This window comes from Neopsephotus bourkii, unplaced genomic scaffold (assembly GCF_033783945.1).
Source record: "Neopsephotus bourkii isolate Nb327-2 ecotype Australia unplaced genomic scaffold, CSIRO-AGI_Nbou_v1 NB_1615, whole genome shotgun sequence".
In the NCBI taxonomy this organism is placed as follows: domain Eukaryota; kingdom Metazoa; phylum Chordata; class Aves; order Psittaciformes; family Psittacidae; genus Neopsephotus; species Neopsephotus bourkii.
The window spans coordinates 2962054-2976991 of NW_026902090.1; the positions used below are offsets into that span (position 1 = coordinate 2962054).

The 14938-nt window shown below is 41.0% G+C and overlaps 2 protein-coding genes across 7 annotated transcripts in view; one reads left to right on the forward strand and one right to left on the reverse strand.

The window, feature by feature from the left end:
• Nucleotides 1-10686, reverse strand: part of STN1 (STN1 subunit of CST complex) — a 49404-nt gene extending 38718 nt beyond the window's left edge. Inside the window, exon 1 of one of the 3 annotated variants that reach the window (XM_061372617.1) lies at nucleotides 10581-10686. The gene's annotated coding sequence lies outside the window, so the exon portion shown is untranslated. The other 2 variants (XM_061372618.1, XM_061372616.1) reach the window with 2 other exon arrangements.
• A 507-nt stretch (nucleotides 10687-11193) lies between these two features.
• The window catches only part of SLK (STE20 like kinase), a 47243-nt gene continuing 43498 nt past the window's right edge, over nucleotides 11194-14938 (forward strand). For all 4 annotated transcript variants that reach the window (XM_061372611.1, XM_061372614.1, XM_061372615.1 and 1 more), the window contains exon 1: nucleotides 11194-11655. In XM_061372611.1, the coding sequence (XP_061228595.1) occupies nucleotides 11506-11655 (150 nt within the window). In that variant the 5' untranslated portion in view covers nucleotides 11194-11505. The remainder of the gene's footprint in view (nucleotides 11656-14938) is intronic.

The window sequence follows — 14938 nt, forward strand, 5'->3', positions numbered from 1 at the left end:
TGATCCTTGTCCTATGCATTAGTCACAAGATATTTTCCTACACATCAAGAAATAAGCAAACCACTCAAAAGAGCAGTAAACCAGCTCTATATGTTGATTTGTCATGGACAGCTGTAAGCTTACCATGAAAAAGGTACAGTAGTCTCTACTGATATTCAGAAAGCTTCACCTGCCATTTGTATTTTAAAGCTATTGGATAATCGCACTGAAGCACCTTCTTCAGCTAATTCTCTAACTTGTTTCGACTGAGGGCAGGAGGAAGTCTATGAAGATGATTAATTCTCTGCAAGCTCTTAATCACCCACAGTGCTGCCAGAATAAGCTGAGCTACTGTGAAGACATTCTTTCACTAGGAGAGAGAAGGCTCTCAGTTATCAGCATGAAATAAAACCAAACAAAACTAAAAATAAATTACTTCTTATAAACAGTAAGATTGTTGCTTGGAAAAACAGCAGTATGGAAGCTTTCATAGCAACAGGATTCCAAAAAGGCTCCTGCAAAAGAAAGTTTTTTCACAGGTACGCGTAATTTACTGATCCAGCATAAAGGAATATTAACTCATTCAAGCTATCTAATAGTAAAGGGAATAAAACCTAATTCACCCCAGCTGAAGGCAACACAGTTGTCTTTTGTACTTTGGTACTGTCGTGGTTTAACCCCAGCCAGACAGCTTTTCACTCACTCCCCCCCTTCTTGCCCTCCCCCTACTCCTGGAGGGACGGAGAGGAGAATCAGAAAGAATGCAACTCCCACAGGTTGAGATAAGAACAGTTTAGTAACTAAGGTATAACACAAATCACTACTGCTACCACCAATAATAGTAATGATAAAGGAAATAACAAGGAAAGAGAATACAACATCCCAGCACTAGGCGACCGATAACTTGCCCCCTCAGCCCGACCAAGCACGGACACGTACCTCCTCCAACCCTGCAGTCCCCTACCCCTTCCGGGTAACTCCCAGTTACCTCCTGGGCATGACGTGCTGTGGTATGGAATACTTCTTTGGTCACTTTGGGTCAGGTGTCCTGTCTCTGCTTCCTCCCAGCTTCCCTCCTCCCTGGCAGAGCATGAGGCTCACAAATTCCTTGGCCAAACCAAAACATCATTCTTTTTCAGCCCTGTTCCCAGCTGAAAGTCAAAACACAGCACTGCACCAGCTACCAAGAAAGAGAAAAATGACTGCTACTGCTAAAACCAGGACAGGTACATATTATTCACATGTATGTTCATGGAAGAATAGAGCATTCCATTACAACCTGAGACTTCAAAATAATTAACCTACCATTCGGTCTAGGTGCACAGTTGTGATGGAAGTTCTCAAAATATTCCCAGCATGTACCAAAGCATCAGGTTATGCCACACCTGCTGAATGTTCTAAAAAAGTTTTTATTTGCCATCCAAGTAAACTTATTAACTATATCAGACCACTCTGAAGGTGTGTTTGAAACAGTGTCCAAGTAGCAGTGTTGGTATATACAAAACAATTCAAATCAGAGTAATTTTGAAGTCTCAGATCCAGCTAGGATCATAATATATTTTGTGAGCGTACCTAGAGACCGAGTTTGCTCATTTGGACCTCTTTTGGAACATTGAGGCTTAACTGTTACTCTTCCTTGAAAGATCAACACCAACCATGATTATGTCCAACCTTTACTCAAGGACTGCCAAGGCCACCACTAAACCATGTCACTAAGGGCCTCATCTACACAATTTTTAAACACTTCCAGGGATGGTGATTCCACCACTGCTCTGGGCAGCCTGTTCAAATACTGGATCACTCTTTTAAGAAAGAATTTTTTCCTAATATCCCATCTAAACCTTTCCTGGCACAGCGTGAGGATATTATGACAGTAATCTCTTTGTTACTGGCAGAAGTTTGCAGTATCGCCCCATGTAAGAATAAAGCTTTTGTTATGCTTTTCTAATGTTCCTCATAAGGGTCCTCTCAACCAGCATCTAGGAAAAGTATCAATAGAGTGGGGGCTTTGTATCAAAAATGGTACAATTACCAGCTTGCTGTTCTCTGTAACTGTGCCTCCTTTCTGAGGATTAGAACTTTTATACCTGAAATCAAGCACAGGATTTCTCAGTCACACCCAGGCTGTTCTGACCTACAAAACCAAGGAAGTTTCAGAAATGCCAAAGGTATGCAGCTATTTCTTGATTCCTCAAGATAAATTGTTCTCTTACACTGCATTCTATGAACTTTGAATCATCTCAAGACTAGTTGCTTCCCAGATAAGGAAAGCTGGCTCATCATCCCTTATCTTCAGCCAGTAAACTCATTAGGACCTCTTAAAAGCCTAGAGACTTTGTCCTCTAACTTTTGGGTTAGCAATTTTTGTAATTCTCTGAGGATGTTCTGAAATAATGAAATCTCAGAGACACTCCCTCTGAGATCTGTCCAAATTTCATCACTGAGAGCTGACATAAGACTGATAATGAACAAACCAAGACTGCTCAGGAACACCTGTCCTTCAATGTGAGTATCTTAATAGCTTTCTTCCCCACAGAGAAGACTATAGACTTCTTTGCTAATGATGATTGTTGCCCACCTTTAAAAACTTCTTCTGAATCCAGTAAGAATGCACCAAATGGACATAACACTATTAAGATTATTGAAAGCAAATACCTCACCAGTGACTGTGGCTGCAACTTCTTGCATTCCCTGTATGAATCACTGTCACAGCTAATATGATAAAGTCACTGCTATTTCCGACTTCTTGGTATGTAGACAAAAAACCAAAACCCAAACAACCTTTTATAAACAGATTTAAATGTCTCCTTAATTGCATTTAAATAGATGCTACTCCCTACCTCGTGCTTCTGAAAGTAAGTCACTCCTGTACACTCGAGTGTAACCATAGAATAGTTAGGGCTGGAAAGGACCTTAAGATCATCTAGTTTCAACCCCTTTGCCATGGTCAGGAACACCACATACTAAACCATGTCACCCAACACTCTGTCCAACCTGGCTTTGAACACTGCCAGAGAATGGAGCATTCACAACTTTCTTGGGCAACCTGTTCCAGTGCCTCACCACATCCAGAGTAAGGTATTATAGCTCAGCCAGAAGCCACAGGAATTTATTTTTCTGATAGGTAACTTGATTTTCTGCTACATAAAATTCAGTCTACTTAATGGAAGGGGCCCATAAATATTTTATGGTTATAAAATGTAATACTGTGGATTAGATGAGACTGAATGTCCCTTCTGTCAAAAAAATACAGATTCCAGGGCACTTGAGACAAGTGCATCACATCACAATACTGTATTCTCATGAGCAAGTCCTAGCGCCCGAAGTTTGCTATACTGTCATTGAACACACAATAGCTGTTGTATGCCTTAACAACTGACACATTATTACAGCTCCACATGTTGCTGCTGTACCACGAAGAGATTCTCCATAAAGCCAAATTCTACTTTACAACACACAGTAAACCATTTGTTTTGCCTCAAAAGTGAGAATTATGTAATAGTTTACAAAATCTAGGTAAAAAAAAGAACATTACACGTACAGAAACTATTTTAAACATGGCTGTAGTATAAAAATAACATTTTTTTATTAAAAACTAAGCTGTTTTTCTCAGTAAAAATAGTTTCTATTTTCAAGTCTAGCTTTGCACTAATAAACAGCTTGTATCTCACATTCCCCATTTCGTTTGCAGACATGTATCCAATCCTATCCCACTGCAATGTCTCTCTTTAGGATATTACTAAAGAATCAGTAGTTTTCAGTGGTATCACTTTGTCAGATTGTCCTTTTTTTCTTATTATGTGTGTGAAATTTTTAATAATAGTTGTAGAAGTCATAATAAACATCCTGCGTATGCTTACCACATAACCAGGACTGGGTTTGCTGTCTGGCTAACCATAATAAAAACCAGATTTAAAAATAACTCATTTTTCATATTACAGAACAAGTTATTCAGTCCCATGATTCCAGAGCTGATCAAGATCACAAGAGAACACAATGTCTATTCTGGAAAAAAAAAGTTCCTGGGAAACAGGGTAAGAAAGTCAGGATTTGCTGAAAGCAAGCAGCATTATATGTGGGGGTTTTGTTCAAACATTTTTTTTTGTGCCAATATTGACTGAAAGCAATACTGAGACGCAAAGCTATCTTTATCCCTTAATAAACTTCTAATCCTAGCTGCTATGTGAACTAATGCAAATTTGAAAGCCACAAACAAAAAGAGCAAATCAGCTCGTGACTGCTATGCAAGAGGAAAAGGTCTAATTACCATCTGGAGGAAAGGCAAACATGGTGAAGCATTTGTAATACATGCTTCCATGTGACTCGACTAAATCTAATAGCCATCAGACAGAGGGGGCTCTGCAAGTTACAAATTCTTTGCCTTTTGTTCGTGTACAGTCTTGAGCAAATAGATTTTCCTTTAAATGAAATATAATCTCAAAATATTAAAATGGCTTGAAAGAATACAGCAATATAGCTAAGAGGAGTATTTAATTGTATATTATTTCAAAAGAAATCAGTATTCTGGACAGACTAATAAAAATTCTTTTCCTCCATGTCTGAATATCTATATCAATCTTTCAGAAAACCACACGAGTAAGTCTAACTACTGTACTCAAAAAATGCAGCTGTCCACCAATGCAAGTCAGTATTATCTGAAAATTCCTATAAAGAGTTTTTCCGGTAAATATAAACCAAAGTGACAAGCCTTCTTGTATAATATTATAATGAAAAAGGACCCAAAGTTGTTATTGCATTAGTCAGTTAACAAATGAAGAGAATCAGCTAAGTTTCAAGTTGTCGACTTCTTTCCATTAAATCTGAGATTTGCTTCTCAGTCAAGTAAGTATAAAACCACAACTTACACGTCCAGTTATATATGTTTCTGAATATCAGTCTTGAAGGTGGCTTTCTTACAGACCAGCTTAGAGGCAGACATATTTCTTTTCTGCAGTAACTTCAACAAAGTTAACATGTTAAAGCTTGAACGCCTTTGACCCAGTATGTTTCCAATAAATATTCTGGTACTATTTGCTGAACTATCTGATCCATATTCAAGATTTCTACATTCATATTACTGCTTTTTCCTCTGACACTTGATTTCAGAAGTCTCATAAGAAAACAGCATTGGTTTACTTGGAAATGGTCAAGTAATTTGGTTACTTTTATATTTGCTCTGACATCACTCCCAGAGGCATTGCCTGATATCAGAACTGCACTCCAAGAGCTCTCCTGGCAGTGGCATCCCCATAGGTAGGAAGAACCATCCCCATCTCACGTTTCCAGGACGACTCACCTCACACAGTTAAATACTGTGTGATAAATACCTAGAACAGGAAAGGGTGACTTGCCCTCTGAAGATACCTTTCCCCACTCACTACTGAAATTGTTAGGCCAATTTAGAACAAACACACAGATTTCTCTGAAGCCAAAATTAGCTCAATCTTATTCCTAACCATTTTAACACTATTTTTTTTTTTTTAGCACCAAGTAATACCCTTATACATTGAAGCTTCCAAATACCACGTTTCTATGGCAATTCTTAGATTAACTGGTCCTGCAGTGATGCATTAAAGAAAGAAAAAAAAAAAAAAAAAAGGAAAACAAATTCATGTAATGTGTAGTTTCCAGGTTATTGATAGGACCCTGACCATTGACTCTGGCTCATGAGATAAGGGGAAGCTCTAGAGCATCTAACCTCGGGTATTTTTTTTTCCTGTTTGTGTGATATGACTGAATTATTCCTGTTACTCATATCAGAAAGACTCTTAAAGCACCGAGTACAAAACTGAGTCGTTCTTGTTCCTTTATGAAGACAGCTTTAAATTTCATACGCAGAACTGAAATACATAATAATAAACTACAGATCTATCAACTCCACATTTAATAGAAAAGCTTTAAGAGTCCTATATAAAATACTGTCTCCCCTCTCAAGGCTTTCAATAAATGGGTAACATGACTCAATGCAGTCCTGGAGTAATAGCTGGACTTGATGATCTTAAGTCTTTTCCAACCTAGTTGATTCTATGATGCTCCTTAGACGGAAACATACAGCCTTTTAGGCCATTCTCTTACATCACAAAGAAATAAAAAGATCTTTTCAGATCTCTTTTGTATTTCTTTCTTCACCTTGTCATAACCGTGCGTTATTAGCTAATGATACTTCTAGCTCCTCCATACTTACCACTCTTTATTAGAGCATTAGGACACAGGAGTCAGGAGGTGTAAAATGGTCACACAAAACAGACAAAGTTAAAATGTACACAAAGAAGATGGAAATGTCACAGCAGGAAGAAAAGGAATATCTTTAAGGTCAACATACAAGATTGAAAGAGACTTGAAACAGCATGTATTAAAAAACCAGTGAACTGAGGTGTTCCTATTAAAGGGCAATACATTCAGAAACAGTGGAAAAGGAAAAAGTCCATTCATTATCAGTCCTATTCATTATCAGTCCATTATCAGTGGACTGATAATGAATAGGAGAAGGGAGAAAACAGTCAGGTATGGGAGAGTCACCAGAAACTTCTTATAAAGCCTGAAGGACTGAGGGAAGTTAGTAAAGCTGTGATTGTACAAGGTGAAGAAACATCAGAACTTAATTCCATAAAATCCCAAACTCCAAGGAAAAAGGAGTTAGATTCAGAGGGAAGCAAAGCAGCTTTTGGGAATAACTTCAGATACAGATGCTGGACACACAAGATCTTGGCAAAAAAAGGAATGCAAAAAGAAGGAGGTTAAAATGAAAGGCAGTGGGTTAAATAGAAGAATCTAGAGAATATAGCGGACTCAAACAAGTCCTATACACCATAAAACACAAACTTTGGGAACAGAACCGAGTAGAAATGATAGAATCTATGGAAAAACACCACCATATGATTGGAAAATACCAGTCAAAACACCACATACATCAAGAAAACAGACAGGACAGTGTTGAGTGCCAAAAGTGACAGACAGATTAAGACGGATGAAACAAGAATTATACTTCAGATTTAACCACTAACAAGCCACCTGTGACCTTAGAGCAGTTCAATGAACTCAAACATCAGAAAGAAGACTGGAGGAGATCAGTGAAAGCGTGGGTGGACAGGAAGTCAAGCCAATATAAAGATACCACTAAATATTGATAGAACTGAAGACAGGATGGAGGACTGCAGTGAAAGAGGAATATACGATGGAAACACGTTTCAAAATAAATCTCTGAAGCAAGTGTTTATTTTCAATGAAGAGAAACTGAAGCAGAGCAGTTTAAATGAAACAGAACTTACAGAGGGAGTCAGGAACAGTAGCAAGTGTAAGCAATTAAGTCAATGGGAAAGGATGCAGCAGCAAGTGTAAAGGAGACTTCTAAATCTCAGAGGGATGAAAAAGACTGCAGTGAAGAGTTGCAGCTATTTTAAGCCAGTGTATTTGGTGCACAACCAATATAGTTCTTTAACATCTTTACTCTGACATTTTAAGGAAGCGTTGAATTTTCAAGCAGCACTGCATTAAATTCCTGAAGAAGAAATTTTCATATACTTATTACTCACTTTTACCTTTTAATCCTTACCATCTGGAAACATTTACAGCTGCTAAAAACTCAGGCAACCAGGGAAAAACAAAAAACTAAACAACCCTCTCACACAATAAACCCACCACACACACAAACAACCAGGAATCATACAGCCTCCTCCATACCAGAAAGTCAATGCAAATTGGGAAGGATTTGCTACTAGCACTTAACTTTCACCTTACAGAGTTTATTTTTAGGGTTCAGTGGCAAGCTGTCATTGTAGAGTGAAGGAATAAGGGAAAAGCCACTGTTTTCAGATATAAGTTTTTTTATCTTAAATTACTTGTTAAAGAAAATAAAAGTTAAAAGCAAACCTTTATCACTAGATTAATTGCTCCTTTATTGTGCAGCCTTTCATCTTATCTTTTCAACATTATATGAATTAACAGCTCTCTAGAACAGGAAGACTGTAAAAGTTTAAAGCAACACATCTGTAAGTACCTATTAACATTTATTCATTGGTGGGATGACACTACTGTCCCTGTTCTGCTCTGAGTGAACCTGTTTTATCACACATATTCAAAGCAAATTGATACATTATAAAGACACTGTATGTTAACCACTTATAGTCAAAAGTTAATTTATCAACAGAGCTGAGAAAGAACTGGGCCCTGGTATCCCATGACTGCCAGCCTTATTAAGACAGCAAGCTCAACTACATTTGTTCACATATAGCTCAAGGAATTTTCTTCTAGATTTGCATTTATTTCCAGTTATTATTACAAACTCTGGTATACACACACACACACACACACACTTGCTGCCCTATGACATTAATCCTGAGGCTAAAGAAAAACTAATCCTGCCTAGATACAAGGATTTCATGCTATGGCTTTGGATTCCTTTTTTGACCACCCTCTATTAGTTAGTCATTCCAAACAAACAGAAAAAAAAATAGCCACAAAGCATTTTTCTTATCCAACAGAAAGCAAGTTAAAATCAAAATATTCAATTTAAAAACAAAATTAAAATAATTATTAAAACCACAATTGTATTTTAACTTCCATATAAAAGCCGGTGCTGGAGAAACCTTATCAATAATTTTCTTTGTTATTAATTCAAACTATCTGCATGAAACTTGGAAATTAATGGGTGCAACCAGCCAGCCAGATCATAGAGGAGAATGAAAGCCAGCTCATTTGGATTGCAGCTGTTTCTTGGTATTACCATTACACACAAACTGTCTTGGCTTTAACACTCAACAGTTTTATATTTTGTGGCCAAGCTGTCAGTACAAAGGAACCACTAAGCCCAAGATTGTTTCTGAAAAACAAATGCTGATATTGCAGCAAATCAGGACTGCTATCAGGTTAGCAAGAGTACTTGAAACACTCTCTATTAATAAAGGGACAGTACCCTTGAAACTAACTTTATATAGATTAAAGAAATTAACTCATGACACAACACTGTTGATTCATAAACTTCTTGTATTAGGGGCCATCTCTTTGTTCTATAGCAGTACAATGACTAGCACACCATGTTCCTATACGCTACAAATACTATTAGCATCACTAATTACACAACATACACCACCAACATAGTCTTAAAAGGCTTCGACCCCAGCATGCTTCGACTAAAACAACATTAACACATGAAGTCCAGTCCCAGGGTGCTGTTATGCTCTTAGTTCCCTCTGAGCTGCCTTCCTAATCTTCATTACTATAAACACCTGTATTATCAGACTACTCCTTTGCTGAAATTGCTTTATTAACTCTGGCCAGGACTTCCTATTCCTTCAAGTCATGCTTCTTTCAAGGAGATTGTCGATGTTGCCATAGGATCCCTATTAACTGATGCATCTGAATACCTCATTACTATTACTAAGCTTACACATGGACTACACTACTCAGCAAACTACTATCAAGCTAATAAAATGGACTGAGGAATGATAAACACCAGAGGCTTGACTTTTAGAAGCTTATAATGCAGTTTAAATTAACGGCAACTGCAGGCATTCAGGTGCATACGAGGATAAAGCATTACTTGACTTTCACAGGGTGTCTGTCTCACTGCCAGATCTCTCTTAGGTCTCGCATCATTGCCACAACTGCAAGATCAACTTCCTGCCTCCCGTCACAACTTAGACTTTGCCTTTAAGATGTCTGCTAGTTGTGCCTTATCCAGGCAACAAGAAACAACTCTTGCTTTCATGTGAAGAAATCCCACACATTCGGTGGCATATAAACAACACAACTATTAAAATATAATTATAATTCAGGCTGATGAAAGAATCACTTGTGGAAAGGTTGTGTGATAGGGAAATTCAATCCTGTCCCACTGATTAAATCTCACAAGACACAAAACATGGGCAGCACATGAACATCACACCCTGCTATGTCTGAATGCTGTGACAAAGTAGGAGAGCTAGGAACAGCACTAACCCACAAAGTCTTCCAACATTGCCTTATTCTACCAACATCTACCTCAAAGAAATATGCCCTCCAGGAGACACCACCCGCCAATAAAATACTCCTGGCCAGCTCCCCCTTCAACTGCCACATTCAAACCTGGATCAGAAAGTAGTTTGGAGTGGAAGCGATTTTCAAAGGTCATTTAGTTCAACCCCCTACAATGAGCAGGGACATCTTCAACTAGGTCAGGTTACACAGAACCACATCAAGCCTGGCCATAAGGAAGCAATGTGGGGGAAGAGGCACTCTGCTTTTGCTGAAAAGAGGAACTTGAGGTACTCTGCTAGTCCAGAAAAGGTGTCCCCTTACCTACGAAACATCACCCTCTGCCACAAGAGACCTACAGGGGACAGCTAAGAATGAATAAGAGAGGGGCAGGCTGCTCTTCGGGAGTCAACAACTCAGCAAAGGGTAAAGCGCCTCTTTCCCACAGAGCTTCTCCCACCACGGTTACAAGAGAACGAGGGAGTCACTTTCCTCTCCGGCCCCGCACCCAACTACGCATTCACAGCCTATTCCCAAAGAAAACCAGAAGCAACACAAACGAACAAGAGCTCAGCACACCCAAGCAGTGCCGCCCAGCTCTGACGGAAGGCGGCTACCCTCCTCCATCTTGGAGCCAGGCACCAACTTACCCGCCGGAGGCCTCAGCGCGCTCCTATTGGCTCACGCCGCCAGCGCCGCGTCACGTGGACAACGCAGAGCCCCACCTCTTCCCCCGCCACCTTTGACGGAGACTTAAACGTTGGGAAGCGGGGGGGAAGACCGCGGCTGTCGCCACGGCGCGTGCGCATGCGCCGGCGCGGCGGTGGTCGGCGGCGGTAGCCGGGGTGCGAGGCGGTTCCGGGAGCGCGGGAAGAGAGGCGGGGGCACGGGGAGCGCGCACGCGCTCGGCGGCGGCGGGTGGAGGGAGGCGGGGGAGGGAGGCGCGGCCCCGCCCCGCAGGAAACGGTGCCGCCCGGGCCGCGCTCTGCGAGAGGGCGGGCAGGGACCGGGAGACAAACCCAGAGAGGACCGTCGGGGCACCGCCGCCTCCCTCCGCTCTGCCAGCCCGCAGCGCACCCTCCGGCAGGACATCGGCCCGGAGTCCGGAGCGGGGCAGCCCCCTCCCCTTCTCTCCCTACATCCGCCCCGTCCTCTGAAGCGGGAGCGCCCTCGGCGGGCTGCTGGGTGACCACTCCCCCGTCCGCCGCGCCCCGCTGCCCCTTTCCAGCCACGATCCCTTGGCCGCGCTTCTTCTCCTCAGGCACTTGTTGCTGACGCGATGGTCACCGGCCCGGCCGAGCAGGCAAGGGACCGTTGAGCCCGCCGCGGGAGAGCTCTGCTGCGGCTGCTGTCGACGGCCCGGCCCCTTCGGGGAGATCCGAGGGGTTGTTTCCTCTCAGCGCCCGGCTGCGACGGCTTCCCAGGCGGCGTGAGGACTGCCCTCGGCCGTCACGGGGATCGCGCCCGTAGGACCCCCGCTGCCCGCCCCGGATGGTGACGGCGGGCTGAGGGGGCACCGCCAGAAGCCGCCCGCCCCTTGCTGGCCGCGCCTGGCCTCCCTCGGCAGGAGCGAAGATGTCTTTCTTCAACTTTCGGAAGATCTTCAAGCTGGGTGGTGAGAAAAAGAAGAAACAATACGAGCACGTCAAGAGGGATTTGAACCCTGAGGAGTTCTGGGAGATTATAGGAGAGCTGGGAGATGGTGCTTTCGGTAAAGTGTTCAAGGTAAGGGCAAGAAGGAAACTCGAACCGCCTGTATGGCTCGTTGCTAAAAAATGACCCGCGTATCGCTTCTGAGTCCTGTCTAAAGCTTGCCTGTCTGCAAGCGCTGTCACCTTGGGATACCTGTTGTAAGCATCAGGTGGCTGGAGAACTTCGTTAGGCCGGTAGGTGCTGTGTCCTCCCGACCGGGGGGACGTGCCCGGCTGCCGGGGGACAAGCAGAGCCTGATCCAGGCGCTTCTTGTCCACCGAGCCTCACGAAACTAAAGATAGAAAAGACCTATTAGGTCATCGTCCCGCCTTCTGCTCCACCCTGCCCGTTGCGGAATCGCTCGCTTCTCCTGTATTTTGTTGGTTTCGGACTCGTGTACGCAGCGTGGCTTCTAACATTACGGAGACTCTATTTTAGGTGTGATGTTCATAGTTATTTAATATTTTCCTAAGTTTCTGTACGGAAGGAAGCCCGTGCACAGGAAAATTGGCTTGTGTGCCTCGTGACTAGTTTATAGGGCCAAGCTCACGTTGCTTTTAGTGGGCATTCTCCTCTCCTGTTCCATGTGGGACTGAATTAAATAGTTGTGTTCTCTTGGCTTGCTTTACGTGGCAGCATTCCTGTATTGGATCTTCTAACTTCTCTTAGTTGTTTGATTTTTCTATCTGTAAGTATACTGGCACAAGTAGTGTTTTTAAGGATGCTTATCTAGAATTTATCAAGCAAAGTAGAACATAATGACATAACATTGCCTAGTGTTTGACAAGGCTGTAGCTTTCAGGCAAATCTTTAGCTACTCTTCCTTTTTCTAAAAGGTATTAACTCTCCACATTTGGTTTAGGGGTAGTGTGGAAAAAACATCATGGAGGATAAGCATGAGAGAATTGGGGAACTGACATGAACAGAGACCCTGGAACAGGTTCTTAAGATTGGAAAAAAAACGGTGTGAGAAAGAGTAGCAGCTAAAGTGTTTCTGAGAGCTAATCAGGTCAAGAAATATTTCTATTTAGAGTACAGCACTTGAGCGGTTATGAAATGTGCAAACTCAAAACTTGTGCTATTTTTGCTAAAAATTACTTTAGATTTTATTGTAGTGTGGTGTTACCTGTTTGTAAATTTGAGCAAAAGTGTCACAGTCAGTTCATAATGCTAGGTGGGGTTTTTTCTTATCCTAGAAATTTGTGTCAGTGTCCTATTATAAGAGCATCTAGTTTATGTTGGTGTAATATGTAGTCTAGATGGTGGTTCTCATGCTAGTGTGGAAGATAAGACATTTGGGTTTTATTAAAATGACAAGGAAATATGGCTGAAGTTGCTCTATCATAAAACTTGGTGACTTTAAAAACATAATGTTGTCTCTAATGGCAGTTGTAGATGATGAAAAGTTCTTTAAACTTCATAGTGGAGTTTTGATTCCTTGTTGGTGAATATAATGCTCTGTCCCTTAGAGATGACTGGGGAAGCCTCAAAGCTACAATAATAAATGTGTTCTTCTCCCCCATATGCATTTCCTCACCCATCCTCAAACCTCTTCTCACTTCATGTTTATCTGCAGGCATGTCTGTATAAGCCCTAGTCTGTAGAGGAAGATATCTGAGCAAGACAGCTGGCAAATCTTGCATTTCAGTGTGCTTTGTGTGTCATAAGAGTTTTTTCCAGTTGGATATGATTTTTCACTTTGAGATTTCTGTATGTGAAATGACAGTGTTAACTGATGAAATTGATTTATTTTGTTTAAATAAAACCCTGTTTTAAAAGTTGTAGTAGTCAGAATGACACATGCAGTTATACTAGTGAGCATGTTGAACCTCGCACTCATGAAAATTAGAAATGACTAGTATTCCAAGGGAAAAAATAAATCCCATTTTAAAAAAAGAAGTCTCCTACTGCATGTAGTCAGCAGCACTCATTTTGTTTCCATCTAGTTTGAGGAGGAGGATTACGCATAGATATTAACTGTACTTGTGTTCTTGCATCTGAGCATGCTTGGCAAGAAACTGTTTTGAAAGCAAAGGTGTGGTAGGTTGTTCTTCCTTGGATGAGACACTGCAAGAAAAGCTGTTCAATGCCTTCTCAAGTTTTGGAATCTAAGCTAGAAACTAGAACAAAACTGTCAACATGTAAAGAATTTGCCTAAGTAATGTAAATGGGGTGGTGGTTTAATTTTACGTGTGTGGTGGGGTTTTTGTTTGTTTACAAAACCCAGCATCCCAGTGTCAGATTTGGCAAAACTATATTTGCCTTTGTTTAAGATCCTTGGGGTCGGTGTGTGACAGAGTTTTGGCAGATACATGATCAAATGGGATTGTCAGATAAATAAGGCTTTGTATGATTTGGGCTTCTAATAAAAAAATAGGTTAGATTGGTTACATGCTATGGTTTCCTGTAGAGAAGTATTTGGTTTAGTTGGGTAACTTCTTCTGGACAGAGTATCAAATATTAAAATAAAACCTCAAACGCAACTCTTAAATTATCCTGTCATATTATGATGCCTACCTGATTAAATTTTTTACATTAAAAATTACTGTGTCTAGTGATAACTAGTTTTGTATCCAGATATCTTTAAGGGTACTGAAAACTTGTGTTTTACTCCTGTTCTTCCCAACCAGCTACAAGGGTCTTGCTTTTTTTTTTTATAACTTAGCCAAATTAACAGACAAGCTTATTTCCTTTGAAGCTGTTTAAATTTCCTAAAGCTTTCTTAGCTCTGACAATTCATACATTTGTATTCGCTAAGTAATGTTTAGAAATACTCTTCAGTGTTTCAACTGCTGTGGCAAGTCTGTTGTGATCAGAGGAGCTGTGTAACTGCAGACTACTGATGCCAAAGGTTTATGATTGTGTAGGACTTTTCATTGCTAGCCCTTTTCAGCCTCTTCAGTGAGGCCACTTTTAGGCTGTTTTCTTTTTGCTCTTGGCTAGTGTGGTTTTCCATCCTTTTTCAACTTATAGGCCCTTGCAGTACTTCAGTATCAGGTGATGGCCCTTGTAAAGAGAATTTCAAGGTTGCTGATGATAGAATTTTTTTCCAATGTCTTTTAATTGCCTTTCATGGATTATTTAGAATTACTGAATGGACTGCCAGGGTTCTGACAGCTGCTGAAGGAGTGTAGTATTAACATTGGAGCCTGATTTCAGCTTTGAAATTTGACAGCTAGATTGCAAAATATTCTTCTCTTTTTGCTTTTCGTAAAAGAAAAGAAAAACCAAAAGACAGTTTGAAACTGCTCTGCATTTGATCAGGTTAAGTAGCCTGAAAAATCATAGGCTCTTAGTGTTTAAGTTAATAGTAATA